Source organism: Plectropomus leopardus, chromosome 4 (genome assembly GCF_026936395.1).
Source record: "Plectropomus leopardus strain MGB_pleo_1.0 chromosome 4, ASM2693639v1, whole genome shotgun sequence".
Classification (NCBI taxonomy): Eukaryota; Metazoa; Chordata; class Actinopteri; order Perciformes; family Serranidae; genus Plectropomus; species Plectropomus leopardus.
The window spans coordinates 3,007,883-3,032,796 of NC_142179.1; the positions used below are offsets into that span (position 1 = coordinate 3,007,883).

At 37.8% G+C, this 24,914-nt stretch overlaps 3 protein-coding genes across 6 annotated transcripts; 1 reads left to right on the plus strand and 2 right to left on the minus strand.

Moving 5' to 3' along the window:
• Positions 1 to 410: 410 nt before the first annotated feature.
• On the minus strand, positions 411 to 16,897 carry LOC121944198 (outer dense fiber protein 2-like). 4 transcript variants are annotated; one of them, XM_088076319.1, is made up of 17 exons: positions 16,758 to 16,897; positions 15,155 to 15,265; positions 13,022 to 13,138; positions 12,430 to 12,551; positions 10,530 to 10,875; positions 9,676 to 9,750; positions 9,512 to 9,583; positions 8,688 to 8,804; positions 8,300 to 8,500; positions 7,213 to 7,322; positions 5,940 to 6,075; positions 4,664 to 4,774; positions 3,333 to 3,596; positions 1,992 to 2,092; positions 1,700 to 1,862; positions 828 to 953; positions 411 to 745 (listed from the first exon to the last, which is right to left on the minus strand). In XM_088076319.1, exons 2-17 carry the CDS (start codon positions 15,251 to 15,253, stop codon positions 599 to 601), a joined length of 2,307 nt encoding a protein of 768 aa, XP_087932445.1. In that variant the 5' UTR covers positions 15,254 to 15,265; positions 16,758 to 16,897; the 3' UTR covers positions 411 to 598. The 4 variants fall into 4 exon arrangements, with proteins under 4 accessions (XP_087932445.1, XP_087932446.1, XP_087932448.1 ...); XM_088076320.1 differs by having other exon boundaries at positions 15,155 to 15,255; positions 16,758 to 16,896; XM_088076322.1 differs by lacking the exon at positions 16,758 to 16,897 and having other exon boundaries at positions 10,530 to 10,661; positions 10,746 to 10,875; positions 15,155 to 15,871.
• LOC121944207 (uncharacterized) lies at positions 16,824 to 19,640 on the plus strand. Its single transcript, XM_042487929.2, has 2 exons — positions 16,824 to 17,262; positions 19,396 to 19,640. The coding sequence occupies exons 1-2, from the start codon at positions 16,824 to 16,826 to the stop codon at positions 19,548 to 19,550; spliced, it is 594 nt and encodes a 197-aa protein (XP_042343863.1). The 3' UTR covers positions 19,551 to 19,640.
• seta (SET nuclear proto-oncogene a) lies at positions 19,637 to 24,856 on the minus strand. Its single transcript, XM_042487928.2, has 8 exons — positions 24,510 to 24,856; positions 23,281 to 23,338; positions 21,856 to 21,998; positions 21,636 to 21,739; positions 21,433 to 21,546; positions 20,984 to 21,154; positions 20,653 to 20,784; positions 19,637 to 20,552 (listed from the first exon to the last, which is right to left on the minus strand). Exons 1-8 carry the CDS (start codon positions 24,580 to 24,582, stop codon positions 20,529 to 20,531), a joined length of 819 nt encoding a protein of 272 aa, XP_042343862.1. The 5' UTR covers positions 24,583 to 24,856; the 3' UTR covers positions 19,637 to 20,528.
• Between the last annotated feature and the right edge of the window lie 58 nt (positions 24,857 to 24,914).

Sequence of the window (24,914 nt, forward strand, 5' to 3'; positions counted from 1 at the left end):
AAAACATATATTACACACAGTTTTTAATAACAGGAATTATTATTTAACCTTTTCACTCCTGGACGAATATCAGTTTTCCTGTGCTGCATTCAGACACCTTTCAGAACCATTTGAAGCCTTAAAACCTGAAAGAATAACTTAAACTTCTTTTGAAACCGCAGAAGAAAAGATAATAAGCAACTTAGCAAGAAATTCCCTGAAATTGCAAAATAAATAGTCATGGTGACAAAGAAATGACGTGAAAATTAATTATTAATTATAGAATATTTCTCTGGCACAAAAGGGGGAATAAATAACAAAACAACATAAACAGCAAAAAAACAAAACAAAAAGATATCGCCATGGGACAAATGGCAAAATCCCTAAATTCAGATACAATACAGATGGAAGAATGCCATCAGACTGAAGAATTGTACATAAAGTTATTTATTATATATAAATAAATTGCAGGCAACTAATTTAAAATCATTTCATTTATAACAGTTTTAATTTCATATACAGTATAAAACTCTCAAATCAACAATCGTAATCAATAAACGTCATTTAGGTCTACTACAATGCTTTGGGAATGTATAAATGCTGGTTGGGTTTTTTGCCTTCAGCTTGCAATCATAGAGTCGCCGAACACGTTTCCGTAGGAGGTTTTGAGGAAATGAACATAGTTCTGCAGACTGCGGTTTGTGGAGTCCGACTGCTCCAGCCTGTCCTTCATGCTCTGCAGCTGACTCTGGAAACGACGCTCCATCTGAACGAAAACAGAAACAACGCGTCTGAGAAACAACAGTTTTGTGTGTCCAACGTGAAAATCCACAGACAGCGTGCCGTACCTCCTCCTTGCTTCGCTGCAGCTGACTCTGCTCGCTTTTGGCTCGGCTCAGCTGGCTCTGCAGGTCCAACGCTTTAGACTGAGACGCTCTCTCTTTGGCCAAAACCCGCTGCATGCTGCTGTCCACCTGCAGGAAGGACAATGTCTTCCTCACTATGCCCGCATGGACTGTTGCATTCAAGTATTTACGCTCATAAAATGTGAATGTGATATAAACATAACTTTCTGATGACCTTACTTAATAATATCACACTCAGCTCAACTACAACTGAAACAATTAGCTCATTAATTTCACTATCACTCATTTCATCAATTAGTGACAGAATATTAGCAACAATATGGATACATTTTTATATAATTATTTATGCAAAATCACTTTGTAGTTCCAATTTAACAAACGTGAAAATCTGCTGCTTTTCATTTTAATCATTTACATTTATTTTGATTAATTTAGAGTTTTGGACTGTTGGTTAGCAACAGAAAAATAAAAATGCATGACCTAGAAAAAAGTACCTAAAGCTATAATATTTTTACATAACATTGTATGTTATTGTAGTAATTATAGATATAGTTAATAATTTTTCCCCAGTGTTTTCCCTTGACATTTTTCCCTTACTTATTTATTTATTTATTGAATATTTTTCAAAATCTACCAATATCTTGCAATTTCAGAGCCTCTCTTACCAAGATGCTAATTATCTTTATTTCCTATGTTTTTGACAGAAATCAAACCAATTTGTTTTGGGTTCAAACATTTAAATACTTGTGAAAGTCGTCTGAAAACAGCACAGGAAAAGTGAGGTCGCTCCAGGTGTAAAGGGTTAATACCAAACCGGTTTGTATACTTGACACCGGTCTGATATAGCTCCACACCTGTCTCTGTGCGTCCTCCAGAGTTTGTTGCAGCTGTCTGGACAGGACGCTGCACTCGCGGGTCTTCTCGTCCAGCTGCTGCTGAGCGCTGCGGACACTGGCGTCCTTTGACAGGAGAGCCTGAGACTTGTCTTTGTTTTCTGCCGTCATGTCCTCCAGCCTCCTGCAACACACAGCGCAGGAATCTACAGCCGCACTTGGGAAAATGTGTAAAAAGCATTTCTGTGTTTTGTGTTGTGATGCTTTTATCTTCAAAATGAATACATATTTACTTTCCACGATAGTTCTGTACCTCTCTAAGTTGTGAATTTTCTCTTTGAGAACGTTGTTCTCCTCCTGCAGCAGCAGGTTCTTCTGCTGGAGCGTCTCCAGCTGAGCGCCTCGCTGTTCCACCTGTGGATGAACGTGACAGATGGAGACAAAAATCCACATCCACGTGGCGTCCTTATAGTCAGCACGGGTCCAACTTTCTTCATGCAATTGCTCGTCTCTCTGTCTGCTTTTAAATAAAGGCTAAACACTGCATTCATCGTGCATTGTAGATTATTAGAGTGATTATACCATGTTAAAGGTTGTTCCTAAATCTTAAATGAAAGAGATACGCTGCAATTCAGAAAAAATGTAGGAAATGTTTCTGAAACATTCTGCTGACACGCAAACTGAACATTTTAAATTCAGAGGATTTGGGTCTAAATTCAAAATTGTCATGTAAGGAAACATCATCATATTAAGTTGATGTTTATAATCAACACTCGGGACTTTTTTCTGGCATCTTCTTCTCCTGATAGCAGTCAACAGCACCATCTACTGGCCAAAATCTGCTACAGGCAGGGAGACAAATCACTAACTGATGACTAAATTCACAGGAATAAAAATTAAAAGAAAATAATGCGTCTTTTTCAACATAAAAACAGATATTATGTGGTCCAAATTAGATGTTAGGATCTACGTTGGATGTGCCGCTTAAATAGGACATATTCTGACTGGCTGTTTATATTTCTATGATCTGAACTTTCGTCGTCGTCATAGCTGTAGTGTGGACTCCTTCATCCACTTGAGTTTGAAAGAGTTTTGTATATAATCTTTTATACTTATAGTTATCATTTTTGGCCCTAAACTCCAGACCTTATCTCTGACCAAGATCACTGTCAAATTCTTTATATAGCACATTTAAAAACAACCAAGGTTGACCAAAGTGCTGTACAAAAGTACTGGACAAAATAAATAATCAATAAAAAAAAATACATCAAAATAAATAAATAAAATGCAGAAGTAAAAACAAACATACCAAAACAATTAATTAAATACAAATATGAGGGATGACTGTCTGATTTAAGTTTAAACCCTTCAATTTCATAGGAATATGGATTTTAAAAAAAATTTATTTACTGTTTTTGCTTGCTTGTTTTTTTTTGTTTGTGTTTTTTATAGATAGATAAATAAATAGATATGAGTCATTTGATTTGATGACCATACATGTAAAGTAAAAAAGTGGTATTATTAAAGAAAAAAAACTTCAATATCAGCAAAATAACTGAAATAAATAATGTAAACCTTCATGAGAGCACCTGTTTTTTGTTTTTTTTAATCAAACCATCACAGCTGTGAAATGTCTCACAGGCTGTTTGAGTACCTTGCGTCTGACTTCAGAGAGAGCCGAGTTGTGCTCCTCGTTCCTCCTCTCGTGGGCGTCTGCCTCCTGCCGGGCGTCTCTGAGCTGCTCCTCCGTCCTCCTCAGTCTGTCGGGCAGCGTCTCCAGCTCCCTGAGCCGGCCCAGCAGCTCCCTCCTCACCTGCTCCGCCTCCCTCTCCAGGCTCACCTTCACCTCCCGCGCCTCCCTCTGTGTCGCCTCCAGCTGCAGGCAGTACTCATCTGACTCCAGACGCACCTGCTGCACCTGCACACACATATATATATATATATATATATATATATATATATATATATATATATATATATATATATATATATATATATATATATATATATATATATATATATATATATATATATATATGAAATACACACCCCAGGTGATTAATACTGCTATTCCCCATGTGCCATTTGTACTGCATTACTGCTACTATACTTTTAGTATCTGAGAGTAATTTTGGGTGCTTATGAAGTTTTAGATTAGAGTTAAGTTGCAGGATGAAATTTTTATTCGTAAACTTGTATGTCTTTGAACCCTTCAAAACCTGAGCAAAATGTTTTTTTCTTTCAAAAACACAGAAAGGAGATAAGCAACATAACAAGAAATGACCCAAAAAATTGCAAAAATAAAAAATTGAGAAAATTACGAAGAAAAAAAGGAGATAAAAGGCGCTAAAATAAAAAACACTTCACATAAATAATAACTGATTTTTTTCTCTAACCTTTATTACATAGTTCCAATAATTATATGTTTTTTTTTATTTTACCCATTTATTTGAAAATTTTCTAATGATTTTCCTTTTCTATTTCTCTTTTTTATTAAGGTTATTCTCTTGTCACCTTTTTTTTAAAATTGTAATTTGAGGAACATTTCATGCCAAGCTGCTTTTTCACCCATGTTTTTGAAAAAATAATTAAATTAAACCAGTTTTCTCATGTTTCAAAGGTTCAAATGCGAAATGCAAAAAATAATAAATATAAATAATAAATAAATAAGGTGGTGATGGTCCAGTCTGGGCCCCTATTTACAAGCTTTAAATAACTTAACAGGGTGTCCCATTTCACATGTCTAATTTTTCCTCAAAATTATGTTTGTATTTTTATCTTTTATCTATTCTGTGAATAAACTATGAATGAATGAATCCACGAGGACATTAAATTTTTCCTATTTTCAGCCCCGTGATGATGCATTTTCAAGCTCATCCAAGAGAGTTTTAAAGAGTTAATTTATCTCATCATAAAACTTCAACATCAGCACATCTGGAGACGAGGAAGAGGATGAAGCATTTTAATCTGAGAATGCCACTGTACCTTCCTCTTGTATTTCTCCACCAGGTTTTCGTGCTTCTTGATTGACGACTTCAGTCGACGGGCGTCAGACTGCAGAGCGCCGAGCTTCTCCTCGGAGGACGTCAGCTGACCCTGAATATGATGCACGTTTATGATAAATGCCATTAAAACATTTCCTTTACTGCAGAGAAGCAATGAAACAGTAGAAGACGCCAAAATATTGCTAATGTTAATAAAAAATGAAATGAAATAATATTTTCTAAAAAACTTTTGTCAGGAAAATTACTTTTAAGAGCTTCAAAATACATTAAAATTTTAGTTTTCATAATCAGGATTGATGAACAGTCAGCTGTCATAAAGCGGAAAACACAAATTCTCTATAAATACCCACATTTGGCTTTAAAATAATATTTTCTTAACAGCATATTGTAAATTATAAGAGACTTTTGACTGTGATGTATGATATGTAATTTTCTGCTGATAGGGGCCTCAATCAAAATTATTATTATTTATTATTTTAGAAGTTTTTACTTGGAGCTAAATTAGCCACAGAGGTGTATTTCTCACCAAAACAAACAGACCAGGAAATTTAAACCTGTAAAAACACTGAATAAAGCAGTTTTGCATTAAAAATGAGTGTTTCTTCACCTCTGTTCTGCACAGTAGGGCCTAAAGCGGAGCTGCCACTTATGTTTCCTCTGCTTTTCAAATTCTGAGTTTGAGTCACTACTGATTTTTTAAACGTATTTTATCATTTTATTTATTTAATTACCCCTGCTATTTTTGTGTTTTTCCCCCCACACCTATTTATTTGTTTATTTTTAAATTTTTTATTATATGTGTATGTTTTGATCCAATACCCATATCTATAGAACATATTTTGTTTGTCTCTCTAATCTTATTTTCTTTCTCATTTTTATTTATATATTTCATATATTTATTAATCTTTTTAAAATTATTTTTTATTTATTTAATAATTTTTAGTTCTTTTTTTTTTTTTTTACATTTCTTTATCTTTTTATACAGTTCTATATTTATTTATTTTCCTTTTTCCTTGTTTGACAGGTCTTTATGTTCATTTGGTTGTATTTTTTGTTGTATTTTGTTTTTGTACGTTCACATGAACCAATAAAAAGAATTACAAAATAAAATATAAAAAATATTATTTCTTTCTTTAGGGCATGTCTTTTAATTGGCCTAAAATTAACTATGACTTGACTAATCTGTTAAGAAGTTTGTGTATAAAACGAGCTACATGAATACATTTTTCTCGCCTTTAATAATGAGCTGCCAGTACCTTAAGTCTTTGGTTGTCCAGCTTGGTGGAGGCGTTTTCGGCGCTGAGATGATGCAGCTGCTCCCGGAGCTCCTCCCTCTCCGTGCGACTCCTCTCCTCCGCTGAATGAAGCTGCGAGTCGAGCTCGGCCACCTGACTGAGATGAAGCAGGTGCGTAAACACGGTGTCATGTTGTCCTCACGGTCCCAACACTTCATCTGTGGATGTCATCGCCTGCCACAAAAACTCGATTTGCTCCAGTCAGGTGTCTACGAGGATTTCTCTACGTGTTTGAACTGTCTTTGGTACTTTGAGTTTATAGAAAGTCGTCTTTACAATCAGATATTATTTACTCTGAAGCGTTTTTTTCTGTGCAAGAAGAAAAAAACACTTTTTGAATTTAATCAGACTGAAAGACAAAGATCCATCTGAGCGACGCTTGACTAAGATCAGAAGAAATTATTCAATGTTTTTACCGGTTTTAATCACCGGCTCTGTTTGTTTTGCAGAGGAAGAGACCTCTGAGGATAATTCAGCTCCCGGTGAAAAGCTCCTGGATGTGAAGTTATCAGGGAGATAAAGTGAGCGCGCATCATCAGGGGCAAACGGCTCATGAAACCGCTTCATTCACTGTTTCATTGGTTTTCATCACCTGGTCTGTTTGTTTTGCATGAACATGTTAGTGTATCATGCTGCACTGCAGTTTGAGACAGCTGGTTTGTCTTCTCTGTCCAAACGCAGACTGGAACACCGGTATGTTTCCCTTTATCAGGCCGTTTCACAGGAACTGACATCTTATTAATGTTTTCTGCCGACGCCTAAAACTGTCAGTAGTTGCAACCTTCGGTCACACAGACAACTTTGGTACAGTCTTTGGTGGGAATGCTTTTAGTGTTTTTGCTCCGTCATCTCAGCGTCAGCTGCAGAGTCGCTTTAGACTGGACTCTTTTATCAGCCGATTAAGAGCCTTATGTTCGGTTCGCTGTTGCTTGTCTTTGGATTTTTATGCTGTTTGCTGTTGTGTTTTTTGTCTCCTTGCTCTTTTATGTGAAATTCTTTGTGCTGCTATCTTGGAAAAAGAGGTTGTGAATCTCAATGGGACTATTCCTGGTTGAAATAAAATTTTAAAAAGAGATCACTGTGATTATTCTGCTCCTTGTAACAACCTCCTGAACAGCGAAGACTGAGGAAATCCTAACCAGGAGCAGTTTTACCACTAAACCCCACTAAATCTCACACTATATGTAAAAGATCGAAACGCCACAAACTGCACGTGTGTCTCGCGTGTACTCACAGTTTGAGAGCAGAGATTTCCTCGTCCAGCTGTCCTTTAGCAGCTGCCTCTTTAGAGTGACGGAGACACCAGTCGCTGGACGTGGACAGAGCTTGAGCCAACTGGGATTCCTGGAACAAAATTCAAATGTTGTCAAATCATTATTGTTCATGTTTTAGTCTTTATTTCAAACCTGGAATACTTTTATAATTTAGGAATTTTTATTTTCTGACAGTCTCGACAAACAGAGGCGAGAGCTGCGAAACACCTGTCGTCGCCTCTACAGCTTCAAATAATGACTGGTATCACCTTTGATCACTGAATGACCGTTTTCGTCATGTTTTTAACTCTTTGAGACCCACGGGGCCGTCAGCACTCCGGACGACATTGCTGTCTTAAAGAGGGCGGCGTCTCAAATTCATCTGCAGGTTCCAGCTTTCAGATGATGTTTAATGTTTTTCTATATATATTCTAACTCTCCCGCCATGTTACTGGGATGTTATCGCCAGAGGAGAAGTCGCAGAACATCACTCAGTGGAAACACATTGTGTTTTATTGACACTTGAAAAATATCGCGCAAGTTTTGCGCAAATCTGTGATGGAAACCCGTCTACTGACGGCCTCAGGGGGTTACCCAAAAAGGAAAGTCATTTTTCTGGTTTTGTGCCTCTGAAATGTGAGAATTTGATGCTTTTCTTTGTCACTTGTGACAGTAAACTGAACAGCTCTTTGGATTTATGGACTGGTGACGGGATAAAACATGTTTAACTATTTTCTGACATTTTGTGACATACTGATTAACTGAAAGAATAACAGGCATATCAATAAGTGATGAAGATAATCGTTAGCCTTACTCGCCTCATAATTTGGTTTTGTGTGTGTCACTGGAGTACCGCTGCTGAACTTCCTTTGAACTTGATTTGCATAAACGCACACGGTCAGACAACAAGACAGCGCCACCAGTCAGAGACCTCATTTGCATGCAGCTTGCAGCACGCAGAGCTCTGCGGATCATCCACAGGACTTCATTTGTATTAAAGCTTGTCATTTTCTATGATCTGTGCACCGCTCTGTATTTTCAGATGCTGTGATACCGCCACAGACTGACCTTCTCCTGCAGTTTGACAGCGAGCTGCCTGGCCGACTCTTCGGCTCGCTCGGCGTGCTGGGTCAGCGCGGCCAGCGCCTCTTGATCTTGCCTCCTCTGCTCCTCCTTCTCCTCCTCCTCTCTCCGCTGCCTCAGAGTGTGCAGCTCCTCCTGCAGAGCCCGGAGCTCCTCCTGCTGCTGCTCCTGGCTCCGCTGCATCCTCTGCTCCAACACACAGAGGAGGAGACACACATTCACACATCAGCTCGCTGCTCACGAACTGCAAACTTTTGATTCTTTAATTCTGATCAACAAAAGAACAAAGTGTTTCTTTTAACAGCGACTGTAGCCCCAACGTCTGTCAGTGAGTGTGCGGGTGTGTATTTTATTGTATTTTATGATCACACACCTGAATCTGAGCAGCCAGATGGACCTTTTCTGCTTCTGCTCTGCTCAGCTCTGACTCCAGATGGTCGCCGGTCGACTGCAGGATTCTTGAAAGCTCCTCCGCCGTCTTTGCATTGTCCTGACGTAGCAGACGGATAGTTTTTATTTGTAAAACTCACCTGAACCTTTAAGGCCTTAAGACTTTTTAAGACATTATTTAATGCCAATTTGAATGAATTTTAAGACAAATTTTCTAATAACCAAAACTGACGAAGGAGAATTTTATTTTGCCCAAATGTTAAGTATGGCACAAAACATGAGATGTCTTTGGTCCAGTGGAAAAGCTTTTCTGTCAAACGTTGAAAAAGGAAGTTAAAAAAAAGACAATATTATCATAAAAGTGTCTTTTATGTGTACAAACTGAGGACGGAAACATCTTTCTTGGCAATTTTGTGTTTTATGACCAGTTTAAGAAAAGGAATTTATTAAAATATTATTAAAAAATGTTTTAATTACTTTTGAGATTTTACAATGCAACGCCAGAAAAAAAGGATTCATAAAATCTTTGCATGTCTGAGCATTTTTAAGACGTTTGAAAGATGAGTTTAAGTCATTTTAATACCAATTAAGGCCTTATTTCTAGATTAATTAATTCAGTGCATTTTAAGGATCTGAGGGATCCTAGTGCCAACTGCCAGCTACTGTATGTAACACACTGATTATGGAGGAAAAGTACCTCGTACCACTTAAAAAGATCCAAACTGTCCCTTTAAAATGTGTGTGAGAGGTGTAAAGCTCATGTAAACCGCTGTAGCAGAAGCACAAATCTAATAGTTAGTTTCAAACCTTTTCAAAGTCCAAATGCTCCGCCAGCTTAGACGCCTCTTTCTCTTTGCTGGTCAGTTTGGCTAAAAGTCGCTGTGGGAGAGGAAGAAAAAGCAGAAACGTTTCCTCGGCTGCCTGCAGGAAGATGATGCAGAGCTGCACCTGACCAGGTGATAAACACTCACAATGTTCTCCGCCTCAGTGTCGGTCAGTCTCTTCTTTATGGCGTCTCTCTGATCTGACCACAACAGTGATTCTCTCTGTGGAAACAACAACGACAAAATAACTGCAGGTTTAACCCCAAAGGCCCCGCTTTAATATTACACACACTCGTATCATTATACTCATTATACATTAATATGATTCTCTACTTTCATTTAGCTTATTTTTTTAACCAGCATTGTTCCTAATCATAAATAACAAATATTCATTCATTTTCAGAATTTTAACCCTTTAAATGCCAGGTTTTTGTCATAATTTGTCATCATTTTTTATTTTTAAAAAAGCATAAAAAATCAATTATTTTTAACACACTGCATGCAAAGTATATATTTTTAGGATAACCACAGTCTGGGATATGTCAATGATTAGCAGCATCATTGATTGTGACAGGTCACCTAGTGGAAACAGCATGTATTTCCTCCATATGCCAAATATGGTCAAAATGACCTCATCAGGTGGAAAATAGTCAAAATGACAAATTCAGAGTCAAAAGCCCAGAATGACACCCAGAAATAATACAAGTCCTGTTTTTCTGCTCTGATGGCTGTGGGATCAAAAATGTCAGTTTGAATGGGTTTCAATGGAGCATTTTTGGACCTGAGCAGTCTGAATGTAACTATTTAGTTTCCACAGTGTATTTTAGACTTATTGTAGGAGCTGAGCTGCAAATTCACTGATTACACTCAAATACACAATCTGGACTACATTTAGGACACATGCATGAAAACAGCCAAAATTATCAAAAAGAAGAATGAAAAGCGCATGAAATGCACAAAACATTCCCTAAAGGGTTAATTCTCGTCGACCTTTTCTGTACCTCGGACTCGCTCCACTCTCTGAGCAGCTCTCGCAGGCTGTGATTCGTGTTGTCAAACATCTCGATCTTCTCCAGCAGCAGCTCCTGCTGCCGTGTCACTGACGCTGCGTGCAGCTTTGACAGCCGCTTGTCCTGAAACAAATCAATAAAAACATCATCACGTATGAGAAAATAAGTCCTCCTCCGTCCGTCCTTCATCTGTCCACCCAGATCTACCTTAGCGAGGCTGTCGATAGTTTCCTTCAGAGCCGTCAGCTGATTCGCCACCGCTACGCCGTCGATTTCCGCCTCTACGAGCACCCTCAGGAGCACGTCTGTCTCTCTGTGTTGAGCCTTTGAGTCCGACCTGTGAGCACGAGATGAAAATGTTTGCATGTTTCATAAAACTTTTACTCGCTTGAACAAACTGAACTCAACCTGCTTATATCTGGGACAGGCTTTTTTTTTCTTCTCACACTAAACTGTCGCTCAGCTCTTTATTTAAACCTCTTTTTTCTCTTGTTTACTCGTCCGGTATTACTGTCTTTTTTATCTGCTCAAGTTTTCAGTAAAATTACCTGATTGAATCATAGAAAATCTCATCAATATGTCCAGAAAATGAACTGCATGGTAACCGGGCCTCTAATTAGGACGGACGGGTTTTTGTCAAAATGTCAGCCTGGCTAGAAAACGTTTTGTTTGTTTTGTGTGTGATGTGCTTTGTTGTGTACTTTGATGCTGTATTGTCTGTCTTGTGTCTTCTTCTTTATATCATGTGCTACTGTGAGTATCATTTAGGGATCGACAGATTATCGGCCGATTTTTGGCATCCTGCCGATTACCTGCATCAGTGTTTTATTTTAATAAAATCAATTCATTAAAAAGTGCAAAGAAAGGTTCAGCACCGGGAGGAACTTTTACTTTGTAAAACCTGCGGGAGCTTTTTTTAATTTATTCATTTATTATTTATTTTTTATTTTTAATTTAAAATTTCGCTTGACTTTATGAAAAAAAGTTACTGTGAATTTGCTGTATTTGATGTTAAAAGTCTCAGTTTTGATTAAATATTCGCTAAAAGCATTTAAACAAAGTTTTGTTTGAAACAAAGTTTGTTCTAAAAATTCTAAAATTGACACATTATCATTTCGCTTATTTGGTTTCTCTTCACAAAAGCTATTATACAGAAAATTTTACAGAGTAAAACATTTTTCCAATTTGAGATAAATGAATAGAAGTCATATTCAAACAAAAGAAGGGCATTTGGGGGAAATACGCATTTTCCACTTTTTCTGAATTTCTTCAAATTTCGATTCCTGAAGCCTAATTGATAAAGTAATTATTTCCATTATAAAAATGTCATGAATTAAACCATACCAGTTCTCGACTGATGGGGCCTCGACTGGAGCCATTTCCTTCTGATCGCTTCTTTATCAGCTAAACTCAATATTCCACATAAGTATTTAAGTATTTTGTTTTTATGTTTGCAGATGTTAGATTTTCATTGTTATTGTTAGTGCATGGCGGTTTCAAATATCGGTTATTAGTCTCATAAACTCCTAATAAATACAAACAATCGGCCCTGAAAAAACATTATCGGTCGACCTTTAGTATTTTTTGTCTTCTGTGTGTCTTTTTTTAATCTTCTTCTTGTGCAGCTTCATGTGATCACGTCGTCGTTATGTGTTTGTTCTGACCTGCTGAGGGACTGAAGATGTGACTCAGCTCTAAACTATAATCTGATCCGGTGCATCACATGGTAACATTTATGTATTTACATAAATAAATTGGGAGTTTCAGAGTATATGTTGCTGTCTGAAGCTTTGGAATCAGCTGTTGATGTTTTTCTTCTTTCTTTCAATAGTTGCTATTTTAGATAAAAACAGAATTCAGGCGCTAAATGTTGATATTTTGAGGCTCTTACTTCTTTAAATTCCGAATGCTCTCTTGCTCTCTGAGTAGGACGCTGAGGTTTTTGGATACAGCGTCCAGCTCTTCTTCCTGCTCCTCTTCATCGCGCTCTGATCGATGCTGCGATCTGCTTCTCTGATCGAAGACACAAATAACAACAACTCACAACTTAATGCACTCCAGTGCTGTGCAGAAAACAATAAACATCTGTACTGAATTATTCAACTGAAAACAGGATGAAAAATATTTTTACAGCCAAAGTTATTCAAGCCGAGGAGTGTTTAAGGTACTCAGCGCTGCCTAAATCCCCACAAATAAAATATGCTGCACATCAGTGAATACATTTAATATCATCCAATCAGATTGAACTACGAGTATCACATCTGGAGCGTGTTTATGTGCTAATTTAACTGTCACATTATACAATTAAAGCACTTCATTCTAACTTCATAAATTCAGTATTTTTTCAGCAATTAAAACAAATCCTGTCTGTTATATAACAAAAATTCCTTTCTCTTTCTAGTCATATTCATTTGCCAGAATATTTATAATTTTTAGACCCTTTTTGAGCGTACTTCAATGAGAGACAAACACTACAAAGAGACCTGGCACTTGTAGGAGCCCACATCTCTTCTGCAGGACAGTCGTCCTGGAGGAATCCACGGCGTCCGCACCTTTGGCCTCCCTCCGTCTCCCTTCACCTGAGTGTCTTTTGTCCGACTCTGCAGAGAGAAAACAGAGGGATTCCACATTTAAAACACACTGAAATTTATTATAAATTATGAATTTATTATATCTAATTGTAAACTCTTTTAAAAATAGGTTTAAAACATAGTTAGCAGCTCCTCAAAACCGAGTGCAGCCCGATCCCACTGCAAAAAAAATCTGAACTATCCCTTTTAAAATGACATACACATCAATACAACAATAATATAATATATGTCATTGTGAAATGGACAATTTGCATGTGTTTACTTTTACTTTCGGTACTGAAAACCTCTGAAACCTGAGATAACTTGATTAATTTCTTTCATATACACGGGAAAAACATAGTAAGCACCTGGGGAAGAAATGCAAACTGAATAAAATATAATAAAAATAAATAAAGTGGCAAGGAAATTATCTGAAAACAAGTTGGAGGTATTATTAGTTATTATTTTAAAAAACGAGGGGTAAGAGACTACAAAAACATGTATAATTCTCTTTATTATGTATATAAAAGTGTTACAGAAAATAGAAAATAAATGTATTTTCAGCACTTTCTTTTCATTTTCATTTTTATTTAATTATTTTTACTTTTTTTTTGTGCTAATTTTCCAGGTGTTTTTTGTCACATTATACTAATTTATTGCTATTTTTTGGTCATTTCTTGTTAAGTTGCTTATTGCCCTCTTCCCATGTTTTTTAAAGAAATCAATGTGCTATGGTTTCAAATGATTAAGTACCTTTTAATGACAATACTTTTACTCAATAAACAGTTTCATGCAGGACGTTTACTTGTCACTGAGAATTTACACATTGTGGTATTAATACTTTTACTTGAGTACAAGTTCTGAGTGCTTCTTCCTCCACTGTGATTTTCACATATTTGCTGTAAAATTTAAGACACGGCTTGTATATCTGTAAGTAAATAAAGCAGCGTTGTTACCTGTAGATAAATAAAGCAGCGTTGTTACCTGTAGATAAATAAAGCAGCGTTGTTACCTGTAAATAAATAAAGCAGCGTTGTTACCTGTAGATAAATAAAGCAGCGTTGTTACCTGTGGATAAATAAAGCAGCGTTGTTACCTGTAGATAAATAAAGCAGCGTTGTTACCTGTAGATAAATAAAGCAGCGTTGTTACCTGTAGATAAATAAAGCAGCGTTGTTACCTGTGGATAAATAAAGCAGCGTTGTTACCTGTAGATAAATAAAGCAGCGTTGTTACCTGTAGATAAATAAAGCAGCGTTGTTACCTGTAGTTAAAAAACTAGCGTTGTTACCTGTAGTTAAATAAAGCAGCGTTGTTACCTGTAGATAAATAAAGCAGCGTTGTTACCTGTGGATAAATAAAGCAGCGTTGTTACCTGTAGATAAATAAAGCAGCGTTGTTACCTGTAGATAAATAAAGCAGCGTTGTTACCTGTAGATAAATAAAGCAGCGTTGTTACCTGTAGATAAATAAAGCAGCGTTGTTACCTGTAGATAAATAAAGCAGCGTTGTTACCTGTAGATAAATAAAGCAGCGTTGTTACCTGTAGTTAAAAAACTAGCGTTGTTACCTGTAGTTAAATAAAGCAGCGTTGTTACCTGTAGATAAATAAAGCAGCGTTGTTACCTGTGGATAAATAAAGCAGCGTTGTTACCTGTAGTTAAATAAAGCAGCGTTGTTACCTGTAGATAAATAAAGCAGCGTTGTTACCTGTGGATAAATAAAGCAGCGTTGTTACCTGTAGTTAAATAAAGCAGCGTTGTTACCTGTAGTTAAATAAAGCAGCGTTGTTACCTGTAGTTAAATAAAGCAGCGTTGTTACCTGTGGATAAATAAAGCAGCGTTGTTACCTGTGGATAAATAAAGCAGCGTTGTTACCTGTAGTTAAATAAAGCAGCGTTGTTACCTGTAGTTAAATAAAGCAGCGTTGTTACCTGTAGTTAAATAAAGCAGCGTTGTTACCTGTGGATAAATAAAGCAGCGTTGTTACCTGTGGATAAATAAAGCAGCGTTGTTACCTGTAGTTAAATAAAGCAGCGTTGTTACCTGTGGTGTCTTGCTGGGACTTCTCCTCATATGAACATGTACAGGTGTGGTCTCCGGTACGTGCACGTGAACCGGCGGTGGTGATTCCCGGGTTTTCATTCCTTCGAGACGCTAAAACAACATTCAGATCTGGTTTAAAGTCAACTTCGAGGCCAGAGAACTAACATTTAGAGAGCTAAAGGTGCTACCGTGCTAACTTAGCTTCATGTTTCCGAGATAAATCTCGACCATCGACTGAGGAGCGGACGGTTGTTTGTATCGACGAAGGAGCTCTCTGATTGGTCCGTTCGCAATATCTCGGCCTGTGATTGGTGGAGGCGAGTTTACAATCGCGTTGCCCGTGGTAACCAGTAAAAGTAACGGGGGTTGTTTAACCGTTAAAAGTAAAACGCTTTTAACATTAATCAACTGGTATTTCACTAAAGTTACTATTTCTGTCGTATTTTCCTTCTTTCTCAGTGGTGTAATATTACGAAGAAGAAATGTGCTTCAATGCATTTTTTAAGGTAATTGCACTTTAGGGACTGTTCGTTATTTTTGAGACGGCGTTGTTTTTACTTAGGGGAAGGGCATTTAATTTTTTTTTTTTCTAAAACTTTCCCCATTTATCACAGCCAGGAACTGTAAAAACACACTCTGAATTTTTAAATGTCTCCAATAGTCTCTAAATATCTACAGTTTTGGCATTTTTGGTGAATTTAGAAAAAACTTTTGGCAATAGTTTTTTCTTTAAAACTTTCTGGCAACACCCCCCAAAAAAAATAAATAAATAAATAAATAAAGAAATAAATAAACACACATGGTCATTTGCCTTTGGTCTTAAATCTTTGGTGGGTTTTTTTTTAAGGAAATATGTCTTCAAAACCGAAAGGTCTGTTTTTCCCTCCCCCTAAACATTCTATTTTTTATTTTATGCTTTTTGGGTCATTTAAACCTGCAGGCCTGCCAAAATGAAGCCATGTCTCACAGACAAAAACTGTAAAAAAAAAAAAATAGAAATTATACTTGGATTTCCTTGGTCCTTGAACACATAATGTGCCATAAACACTTCATACATTTTCCCCAAGTCACTAGCTTTGGGGAGGGTAAAAAAATTTTTAAAAAAAAACAAGTCATCACCCCTCTCTAGTACAGAACCGTCCCTTAGTCCTGATCTCATTATTATCATTATAAGTCATTGATTCTTTTTTTTTACAATGTTTGTATTAATCATTTCACTTAAGCAAACAATCTCTCTTTAACAGCTCAAATGTGAATAAAATATGACTGAAATTACTTTTCAACTCCAGTGAACCATTTAACAGGCAGGTGAGTGGTAAACACGTGGACGTACGCAGTTAAATTAAGGAAACGTTGAAATGACGGCACTTCCGCCCAAAAGTTGGAGAAGGAAATGGTTGAGATTACAACAATTCCGCCCAAAAGTTAGCATTAAGCTAACGCCCCTTCTATTGACTTATATCTAATTATGTTACCAGTCACCGATTATTTATGTATTTACACAACATATTCTTACCTCCTGACTGAGTTAACACACTAAAGCGACGAAGGTGATGCACTATAAACTGATTATTGATCACCAATCGGCTCGACGTTAGCTCACCTCGGCTAAAAACAGCTAGCGATTAGCTTGTTGGTGATTAGCCCCCCATGTGCGCGAGAGGCAGCGATGATGAGCGCGCGGAGCCCGCTGGTGCAGCAGAGGCAGCTGCAGAGGTTGATAATACTGCAGTATTTTTCCTTGGTACTGCTGGTGTACCCGGCCGCATACCGTCTCGCTGAGGCCTGTGCTGCCCCGGCGGAGGAGGGGGGCACCAGCAGCGCCGCCGCCCTCATCCTGTGCAGGACGTGCGGACACGAGCTGGCGGCCGGGGCGGACATCCAGTCGGTGCCCAGCCGGCTGGCGCTCTCCAGCCGCAACGACACGTCGCTCGGGGGCCGAAGGGTTAACGTGCAGCTGTTTGAAAACCCGCACGGACACCAGTTTGAGGTGATAACCTTCAGAAAGGCGGACGTCACTCAGCACTGGCCGGCAGATAAACACTTCTCCTGGTTCCCCGGGTTCTCGTGGACGGTGGTCACCTGTCCCCGGTGTAATACTCATTTAGGTGGGTACAAACCCGTCACTTCACGGTGCAGATGCATCCACAAAACCTGCAGCTTCACCACACAAGTTAGTCTGTGTGAGCAGTTTGAGTCTGAGGTGAGACAGACTTCACCTCTCTAAATAAACATCATCATTATTAAGACCTGGTTTCAATGTTGTTGTTGTTTTTTTAGAGATAGAAAATAATAATATAGCCTAATAATAATTAAGTAAAGAGGTTCAAATGAAACACACCAGGGATACTCACCTTGCTTTGCTTGGGGCCCACTATTGCAGTGTCAGGAGGTCAGGGGCCAGTCTCAGGGGCCACATACACGTTTCAAGGACTTCAGGACGTTTCTCAGATTTTAGGACATTTCTCAGATTTTTCGATGTTTCTGGGATTTAGGACATAGGGTATTTGTAGGAGTGTAGCATGTCTCTCAGATTTTAGGACATTTCTCAGATTTTCAGAAATTTCCAGAGATTAAGGATGTTTCTTTGATTTTTACGATGTTTCTAGGATTTAAGACCATTTCTTAGATTGTAGGGTATTTCTCAGATTTTAGGATGTTTCTCAAAGTTTTGGACACTGGCACCCTGTCGGAGGCCAGATGTATTACTGGTTAACATTTTGTACTACCTTGTCATTTGCAAGTGCTTTTATCATTTCAAGTGTTCATTTTTAAAAGAAAAGGAAGACAATTTAAAGTTTTTGTCACTACAGACATTTATATCTAAACCGTGAAATACTTAGACTGAAGTAATTACACTTTATATCATAATTATGGAGTATAACTTAAATTATGAAATTACATTTAAGTTATTCACACTAGTTTTACTCCTGAAATACTTTTGCATACAAGTGACTTTGGCAGAATAAGAGGTAATAGCATTTTTAAATAGCAAGTCATAATTATGGAACAAGGAAAAACTTTACAAAGAAATCATTCAGGGCTGCAGAGTTTCTAGGTACACCGTGGTATAAAAGTCAACAGTTATCATACATTTGTGTACATTTGCATATCTGTGGTATTGGGGAAAAAATTGCAGCTCTCCTGAGAATCTCATTTTATTTTAGTATTTTCAGAAGGGTTTCACATTTCAGTTATGGTGATAAAACATTTGTTCAGCCAAACTAAAAACCTGTTTTCATTCCTTTAAGGGTCGTTATAACTGATAATAATAATACTGTAATACTGTGATATTTTCTAGCACACTTGGAAAATCTCATACCTGCAACTTCAGTAACTTTAGTGACATTTTCTACTTTTAGCTGTACCACATTTTAGAGTCATGAATCAGTAGGGTTGTAATGGTCTTAGATTTTGATGGTATCAGTGTCGGAAAATATTGTGGTTTTGCGGTGTAACAGAATTATCAGCTCCAACTGAAGTTTTTCTGTTAAGTTTAACAGATGTTTTATTGCTATAATTAAACTTCAAACCAGCTTTTTTTCAAATGGAGTTTGTGTAAAAAGTCTCCCTTTCAAGTTAACTAAAATAAAGATTTATGTCGGATTTTATTTTTTTTAACCTTTCTAGGATTTTAGGACATTCCTGGAATTTAAGGATGTTTCTTGGATTTTAGAACTTTTCTGTAGGATTTTTATTACTTTTCTAGGATTTTAGAACGTTTTTCACATTTTAGAATGTTTATGGAATTTTAGGACAATTCTAGGATTTAAGGTTTCTCGTATTTTAGGACATATCGAGTATTAGAATCTCAGGATGTTTTTAGTATTTTCGGATGTTTCTGTGATTTTAAGACGATTCTAGGATTTTAGGACGTTTCTCGTATTTTAGGTATCTAGGATTTAAGAAAATTTCTAACATTTTAGGCTCCTCGCATTTTATAACAAAGCTTCTTAGCTAGGACCTCTGTCAGGGGGTGCAGGGCACTGGCACTTTCTAAAAACAAGCTTTTATTTTGATGCTTTTTTAATGCACTCTGGGACCTCATGTATACTAAAAGTACAAAAACAATTCCCAGTTTGAATCACTTTATTTTTATTGTGAATTAGAAAACGGTTGGGGGGCCAGATTTGGCCCGCAGACCATAATTGAGTATGACTGGTGTAGGGGCCTTTTATAAAAATCTAAGTGTATCACCATTTGTGCTTCAGAAAACTTGTCTTTTTTTTCCCCCACTCCAGGTTGGGCCTTTCAGCCCAGCGACTGGCCGGACACCATCACAAAAGCCAAATTTGAGGAGTCGGAGCTCACCTTCCTGGCTCTAATCACACATCGGCTACTCCGAGAAGACTTCGCTTCGAGCCTCTTAATGACTCCAAAATCCTTCATGAGCTGATGGGACCGAATGACTGTCCAGTTAACCCAGGTGCCTTTGCTGCTACCTAAATCTATTTTTTAAATAAATTTCTATGCACCCACATGTAAACACAGTAAGTTTTATTATTATAACAAAGCAAGTTTTACACCTCAAATTTAAAACAGTTTCTTTTCCCCCCAGCGGAAAAGGAAAGGTGATTAAATGTGACTTCTATGAGATAACATGTCTTTTTCTTTTTTTATTTAACCCATGAAGCAGTGGGGGCCAAAATTTACAAGCTTGTTTTTTTTTCCATTTTGTTCTTTATTAAAAATGTCATTTCAAATCTCATGGATATCTGTAAAACAATACAATGAAAAAAAAAAAGTCCCATAGAAATGGTGTCAAAATAACCACTCTCCCCAATAACCAACATACTCCTGCCCCTCCCCAGCTTACCCCACCCCCCTCCCCCTAAACATTACAAGTCAAAGGAATGAGCTGGTACTCGTTAACCACATAGGGGAAAAAATAACAATTTTCAAGAGATCAACACCCCAACTGAAAAAAAATATATATGGGGGAAAAACTTGAGAGGTCAACTAGCGCTGGGTCACTACACCATGGCTTTAAGTCAATTTACCACACAACCTTTAACAGGAGGAACTCTGTGTGAATTGTCTTCAAATTCTACTCAGGATGCCGTGCTGATTCTATTTTTATACTTTTTTTTTTTTTTAATTATTATTTTTTGAGATGACTTTGGGGATGGTACTCACAATTCAGGGCAAAGTGCCATTGGCCTTAGATGAGTCAAAGGAAACATAACATGGCACCGACAAGGTGAAGAGGCTTCAGAATGGAAAATGAAGCACACACGGATAATAATAATTAAAAAAAAGTAAAAAAAAAAAAAAAAAAAAAAGAAAAGAAAATTAAAACCTTTGCTCCCGAAAGTGAGTGGAAAAATCAAACAGGGAATAGAAGGTTGAGGGTTTGGGTAGATGATGTTATTTCTTAGTCGTCTTCTCCCTCATCATCCTAAAAATAAAATAAAAAAAACAAAACAATATTATTTAAGTAAGCCAGAGCTCAAAACAAACTTCTTTTAAACAACAAACATTTGACTTTATCACTTTACCTCTCCATCTTCTCCGTCGTCTTCTTCGTCCTCCTCTCCGTCTTCATCTCCCTCCTCGTCTATGTCCTCCAGAGCCTCCTCGTCCTCTTCGTCGTCCTCGCCTTCTCCCTCTTCATCATCCATGTCGGGAACCTGGAGATAACAAATGTTTTAAGCACTTTTGTCTCTTAACTTAACAAAAAGTTTTCCACCTTTGTGGGAGGAATATATTTGCCCGAAAACACCTGGAAAATCCACACAAACTTAAAACGAATATACATAAACTGAAAAAGACGTCCGCTTTTTGTGTAAAGTGGCAGCTACGGATGCATTAACGTGGTTGTAAACACACCAGGTAGTACTGCAGGGGGTTCGGCCAGATGTCGTCCTTGATGACCTCGCCGAGCTCATCAGCGCCGGCGTCAGCGTGATCAGTGAACCAAGTGAAGAAGCTCTCTGGCTCTTCATGTTGCCTCTTCCTTCCTGCTTTGTTCTGTGTCTGGCTGGAGCGTTTGGTCAGGTCCTAAAAAACACACAAAAACAGAAGAACAAAATCTCTTAAACTTTTATTTTGCAACATCTTTAGTTAGGTCCAGTCATGCTGATTTCATATTTTACTGTTCTGTCAGTTAATGATTCAAAACTAAAATAAAAGATGGAAAGAAGACAAAGAGCTAAAAAGTAAATTTTAAAAAGAAAATCACTTTGAATGAGGATCGTAAGAAAGCCACCTAAGTAGCTGCAGGTGAGAAGAGAAGCCTCACGTCTGGATCACAAACAAAGTGAGAGAGACACGCGTACCTTTCCTGATTTCCATTTGATTTCTGTTGACTTTGAAGATGGGTCTCCGCTCTCGTTCAAATGGAACTCTTTGGAAAGTACTTTGTTTTCGAAGTACGGATTTTCATCGAAATACTGGGAGGGGAAAAAACGTGAAAAAAGGTAAGAACACAAGAAAAAACGTGCATCTTCTGTGTTTGTGCGCGCATCATTACGACACTTACAAAATCTATTCTGTAGCCTGACTTGATGTCTTCAAACTCTGTCACCTCCACTCGGCTCAGGTAATGAAGTGCTTCTTCATCCTCCTCTCCCAGTAGGGCAGATACTGCGGACACATTACACAGACCAAACTTTAACTTTCTACATTTTTCTAACTTTTGTCACTATGATGTAATTACTTTACTTAGTTCGGCAACAAAAATCTAGAGTTGAATTGCTCACCTTGTGGATGGTTGACAAACGTGGTGACCCAGAAGTTTGGGATTTTGGCGATCAGTTCTGACCTCTTCTGAAAGAATGGCTGACGGAGTTTGTTGTATTTCTGTTCTACTTTGAGGATCTCCTCACTGGCCTGCTCATTCAACCTGGCAAAGGTAAAAAAAAAAAAAAAATTTTTTTAAAAATCAGTTTTTACTCAAATTTGCACAAATAAGACCATTTTGTCATGCTTCTCAACAGTTTAATGGTAATGGTAATTCGTGGACGGGGATGTCAAACTGTGCAGCACGGAGGACTGAGATTCTGCAGATTCAAACAACCAAAAATTACAACATCTTAACTCAGTAGCTGGTTCCTCTTTTTTAAACCATTTGAAACTTAAGCAAATTGGCTTGATTTCTTTCAAAAACATGCTTATAAGTTTGAGCAACTGAAGACAGAAAAAAAAAAACATATGACAAAATAGCTAACGAATTATGAGAAAAAAGTTTTTAAAAAATAAAAACAAGGGAAAAAAGTGCTTCTGTAATAATAATCCAGTAAAATAGTTTTAAATATGATTATGATAACTGTAAATATACCTTTTGGCATTTTTATCCCCGGCTTTTAAAAAACAATTTTCCAAATCTATAAATTTCTTGCAATTTGTGAAACACTTTTTGCCAAGTTGCTCAACAACTTTTTCCCACATTTTCAAAAGAAAAAACAATTTGCTCAGATTTTGAAGGTTTAAATACTTTTGAAGTTATCTGAACTCATGTGATGTCAATCCAGGTTTCAAAGGGTAAAAATAGAGGTACTAATCACCTCTTTAAGTTTTTTTTACAGAATTCCTACAGCTCAAGCCAAAGTAGATACTTTTAAAGACTCTTTAGGACTTTCTGATGCCACTCAGTCTAACACATAGAAGACAATGACCATATTACACTATTATAAAAGGTATGTTTTTGGTTTACCGGAAGAAGTGGGAAATATCTGATATTTCTGGCCTGTTTTCTGGACAACTATGACATTTTACAATTATTTTAAGTTTATTTATTTACACATTTAGATGCGAAGAAAAAAAATCTGAAAATTGATATACAACAGTTTACATGTCTAGGTGAGGTAGAAACCTGCAATTGGCTTTTGTAAAGAACTCACCTAAGAGAGAAGAACAAAATATACCGATATTTAAAAATCCAACATAATGCTTAGTAAGATATAAATGTAAATAAATCTCTCCCACCAAATTATCATCACTAAAAAAGAAAAGATACATACATATCAATGCAATGTCAGAAAAAAAATCATAAAAGGCTACTTCTCATGTCAAAGCGTTTTTTAAAGAAAGATTAATTTGCCAATTAAAAACTAATTAAGGCCTTATTTTTATGTTAATCAATTTAATGCCTTTTTAAGCGATCACAGGAACAAGTTTTTAATTACCTGTCAATTTCATTTTGAACTTCGTCGATGTGTTCAATAGCTTCTTGCTGCTCTTTCTCTGCAGGAAAAAAGACAAATATGTCACAAAATATGCGTAACTTATTACTTCACAGCCATGACTAGGACAATAAAAGCATACACCGATATTATTATTATTATTATTAACAAATTAAAAAATGTGTCATAACACATGCATGCAAAAATGGGCATATTGACATTTTAGTAATTGTACCATTATTGTGCGTTGCTTTTTGTACCCGCAGATAAGTTGACAGTATTTACAAAAACTCCTCAGATCTCAGTGAGGAGTGTTTTGTCGATTGTAATAGTTGTGCATGTTTACAGTCTTTAATCCGCCGTTAGTTTTCGGTGAATCACTGTAGTTTCCGGGCTATCTGGCGGATTGAAAGACGGGCTCCCCCGGAGGTTAAGGTAACACAAACGGCCAATAGCTGCAGCTCTAGCGGCTCAGACACTCACCGTTTCCTGCCGGCTGCTCCCGACAAGGCCGCGTGGTTTAAATGTGGGACACACACAGAGCCGCGATAACGTGAGACACCGAGCCAGGACAGATGCCAGATCAGACCCCCCCAAACTGTCAAACCGAGGCTCACACGGCGCAGTCCTGCATCCAGACGTCTAAATATCCCAATTACATATTTTAACTAATTGAACAGCCGGTGGATTTAAATGCATTTTGGAGCAGAACAAAACATAACGTCGTCAGCTAGCGTTAGGTAACATTACAACAACAACACTAGCTGGCTAACGGCTAATGCCCGAATGAAACGGACAACTTTCCGGTTATTTAGCGCCGCGATAATGGTGTTAAAATTATAAATAGTCAATTTGAGGTGATTTTATAACAGCGCACGGGCAAAATGACCCTCCAGCATCGCGCACGGTCACTCGGTGAGAAGCCAACGACACAAGTGGCCACGCTGATGATGCTAAATAACCGAGCTAACATGGCCTCTCAGCACCGGGCTGAGCTGAACAACGGCAGGCTCCGGAGCAGCGGCATGCTAATAAATGCGTTAGCTTGGCGGGCTAGCTGCTGTTTATAGAAATGTGAACAAACGCCCGCAAAGAGGATCCCGGAGCGAAAAAATCAAAAGCACCACACACAATAATTACCAACATTATCGCACCCTTTAGCGATGCAAATTGTGTTAGAAGAAGAAAGTGAAAATGGCGGTGAACGGGAGGCCGCCATTCTCCCCTCTTACCGGAGGTTTCGTCCGCTCCGTCGTGGTTCGAGTTCAGCTCCTTTTTACTCACTTTTGCCGCCGAGGCCGACATGTTTTCGCAAGCTGGGGTAACTTACAGACGTCCGAGGAAACAGCTGGTGGCTTTGAGACCTGGTTTCTCCTTGAACAGGAGAGTAAAGTTGGAGCGTGCGGGAGCCAACAACGTGCTGCTTTTCCACACAATGTAGCTGCTGCCGCCGACGAGCCGCGAGGAAGTCACAGCAACCGCCGCTCACGCGCTCCTTTCATTACGAACGCGCCTCGCCGAGTGGAGCAGCGCGAGCTCCGCCTCTCAAAGTAGGTCTCACTACGCGGCTCCAATCTGCCGATTTACCGCTATCTCTCTGCCTAAAAACCACACGCACGATGAGCCGAACTTCAAAT

Bases quoted from the DNA above. Each gene is read 5' to 3' on its own strand.
- LOC121944198 (XM_088076319.1), bottom strand. From the start codon at position 15,253: ATGAAAACCCGGGAATCACCACCGCCGGTTCACGTGCACGTACCGGAG. The intron at 9,584-9,675 runs GTGAGTGTTTAT...CCTCTCCCACAG, and splicing joins ACACTGAGGCGGAGAACATT to CGACTTTTAGCCAAACTGAC. The intron at 954-1,699 runs GTGTGGAGCTAT...TCCTTCCTGCAG, and splicing joins TGGAGGACGCACAGAGACAG to GTGGACAGCAGCATGCAGCG.
- LOC121944207 (XM_042487929.2), top strand. From the start codon at position 16,824: ATGATGAGCGCGCGGAGCCCGCTGGTGCAGCAGAGGCAGCTGCAGAGG. The intron at 17,263-19,395 runs GTGGGTACAAAC...CCCCCACTCCAG, and splicing joins CCGGTGTAATACTCATTTAG to GTTGGGCCTTTCAGCCCAGC.
- seta (XM_042487928.2), bottom strand. From the start codon at position 24,582: ATGTCGGCCTCGGCGGCAAAAGTGAGTAAAAAGGAGCTGAACTCGAAC. The intron at 21,999-23,280 runs GTAATTAAAAAC...TACCTTTGCCAG, and splicing joins GTTCAAAATGAAATTGACAG to GTTGAATGAGCAGGCCAGTG. The intron at 21,740-21,855 runs GTGAGCAATTCA...ATGTGTCCGCAG, and splicing joins GTTTGTCAACCATCCACAAG to TATCTGCCCTACTGGGAGAG.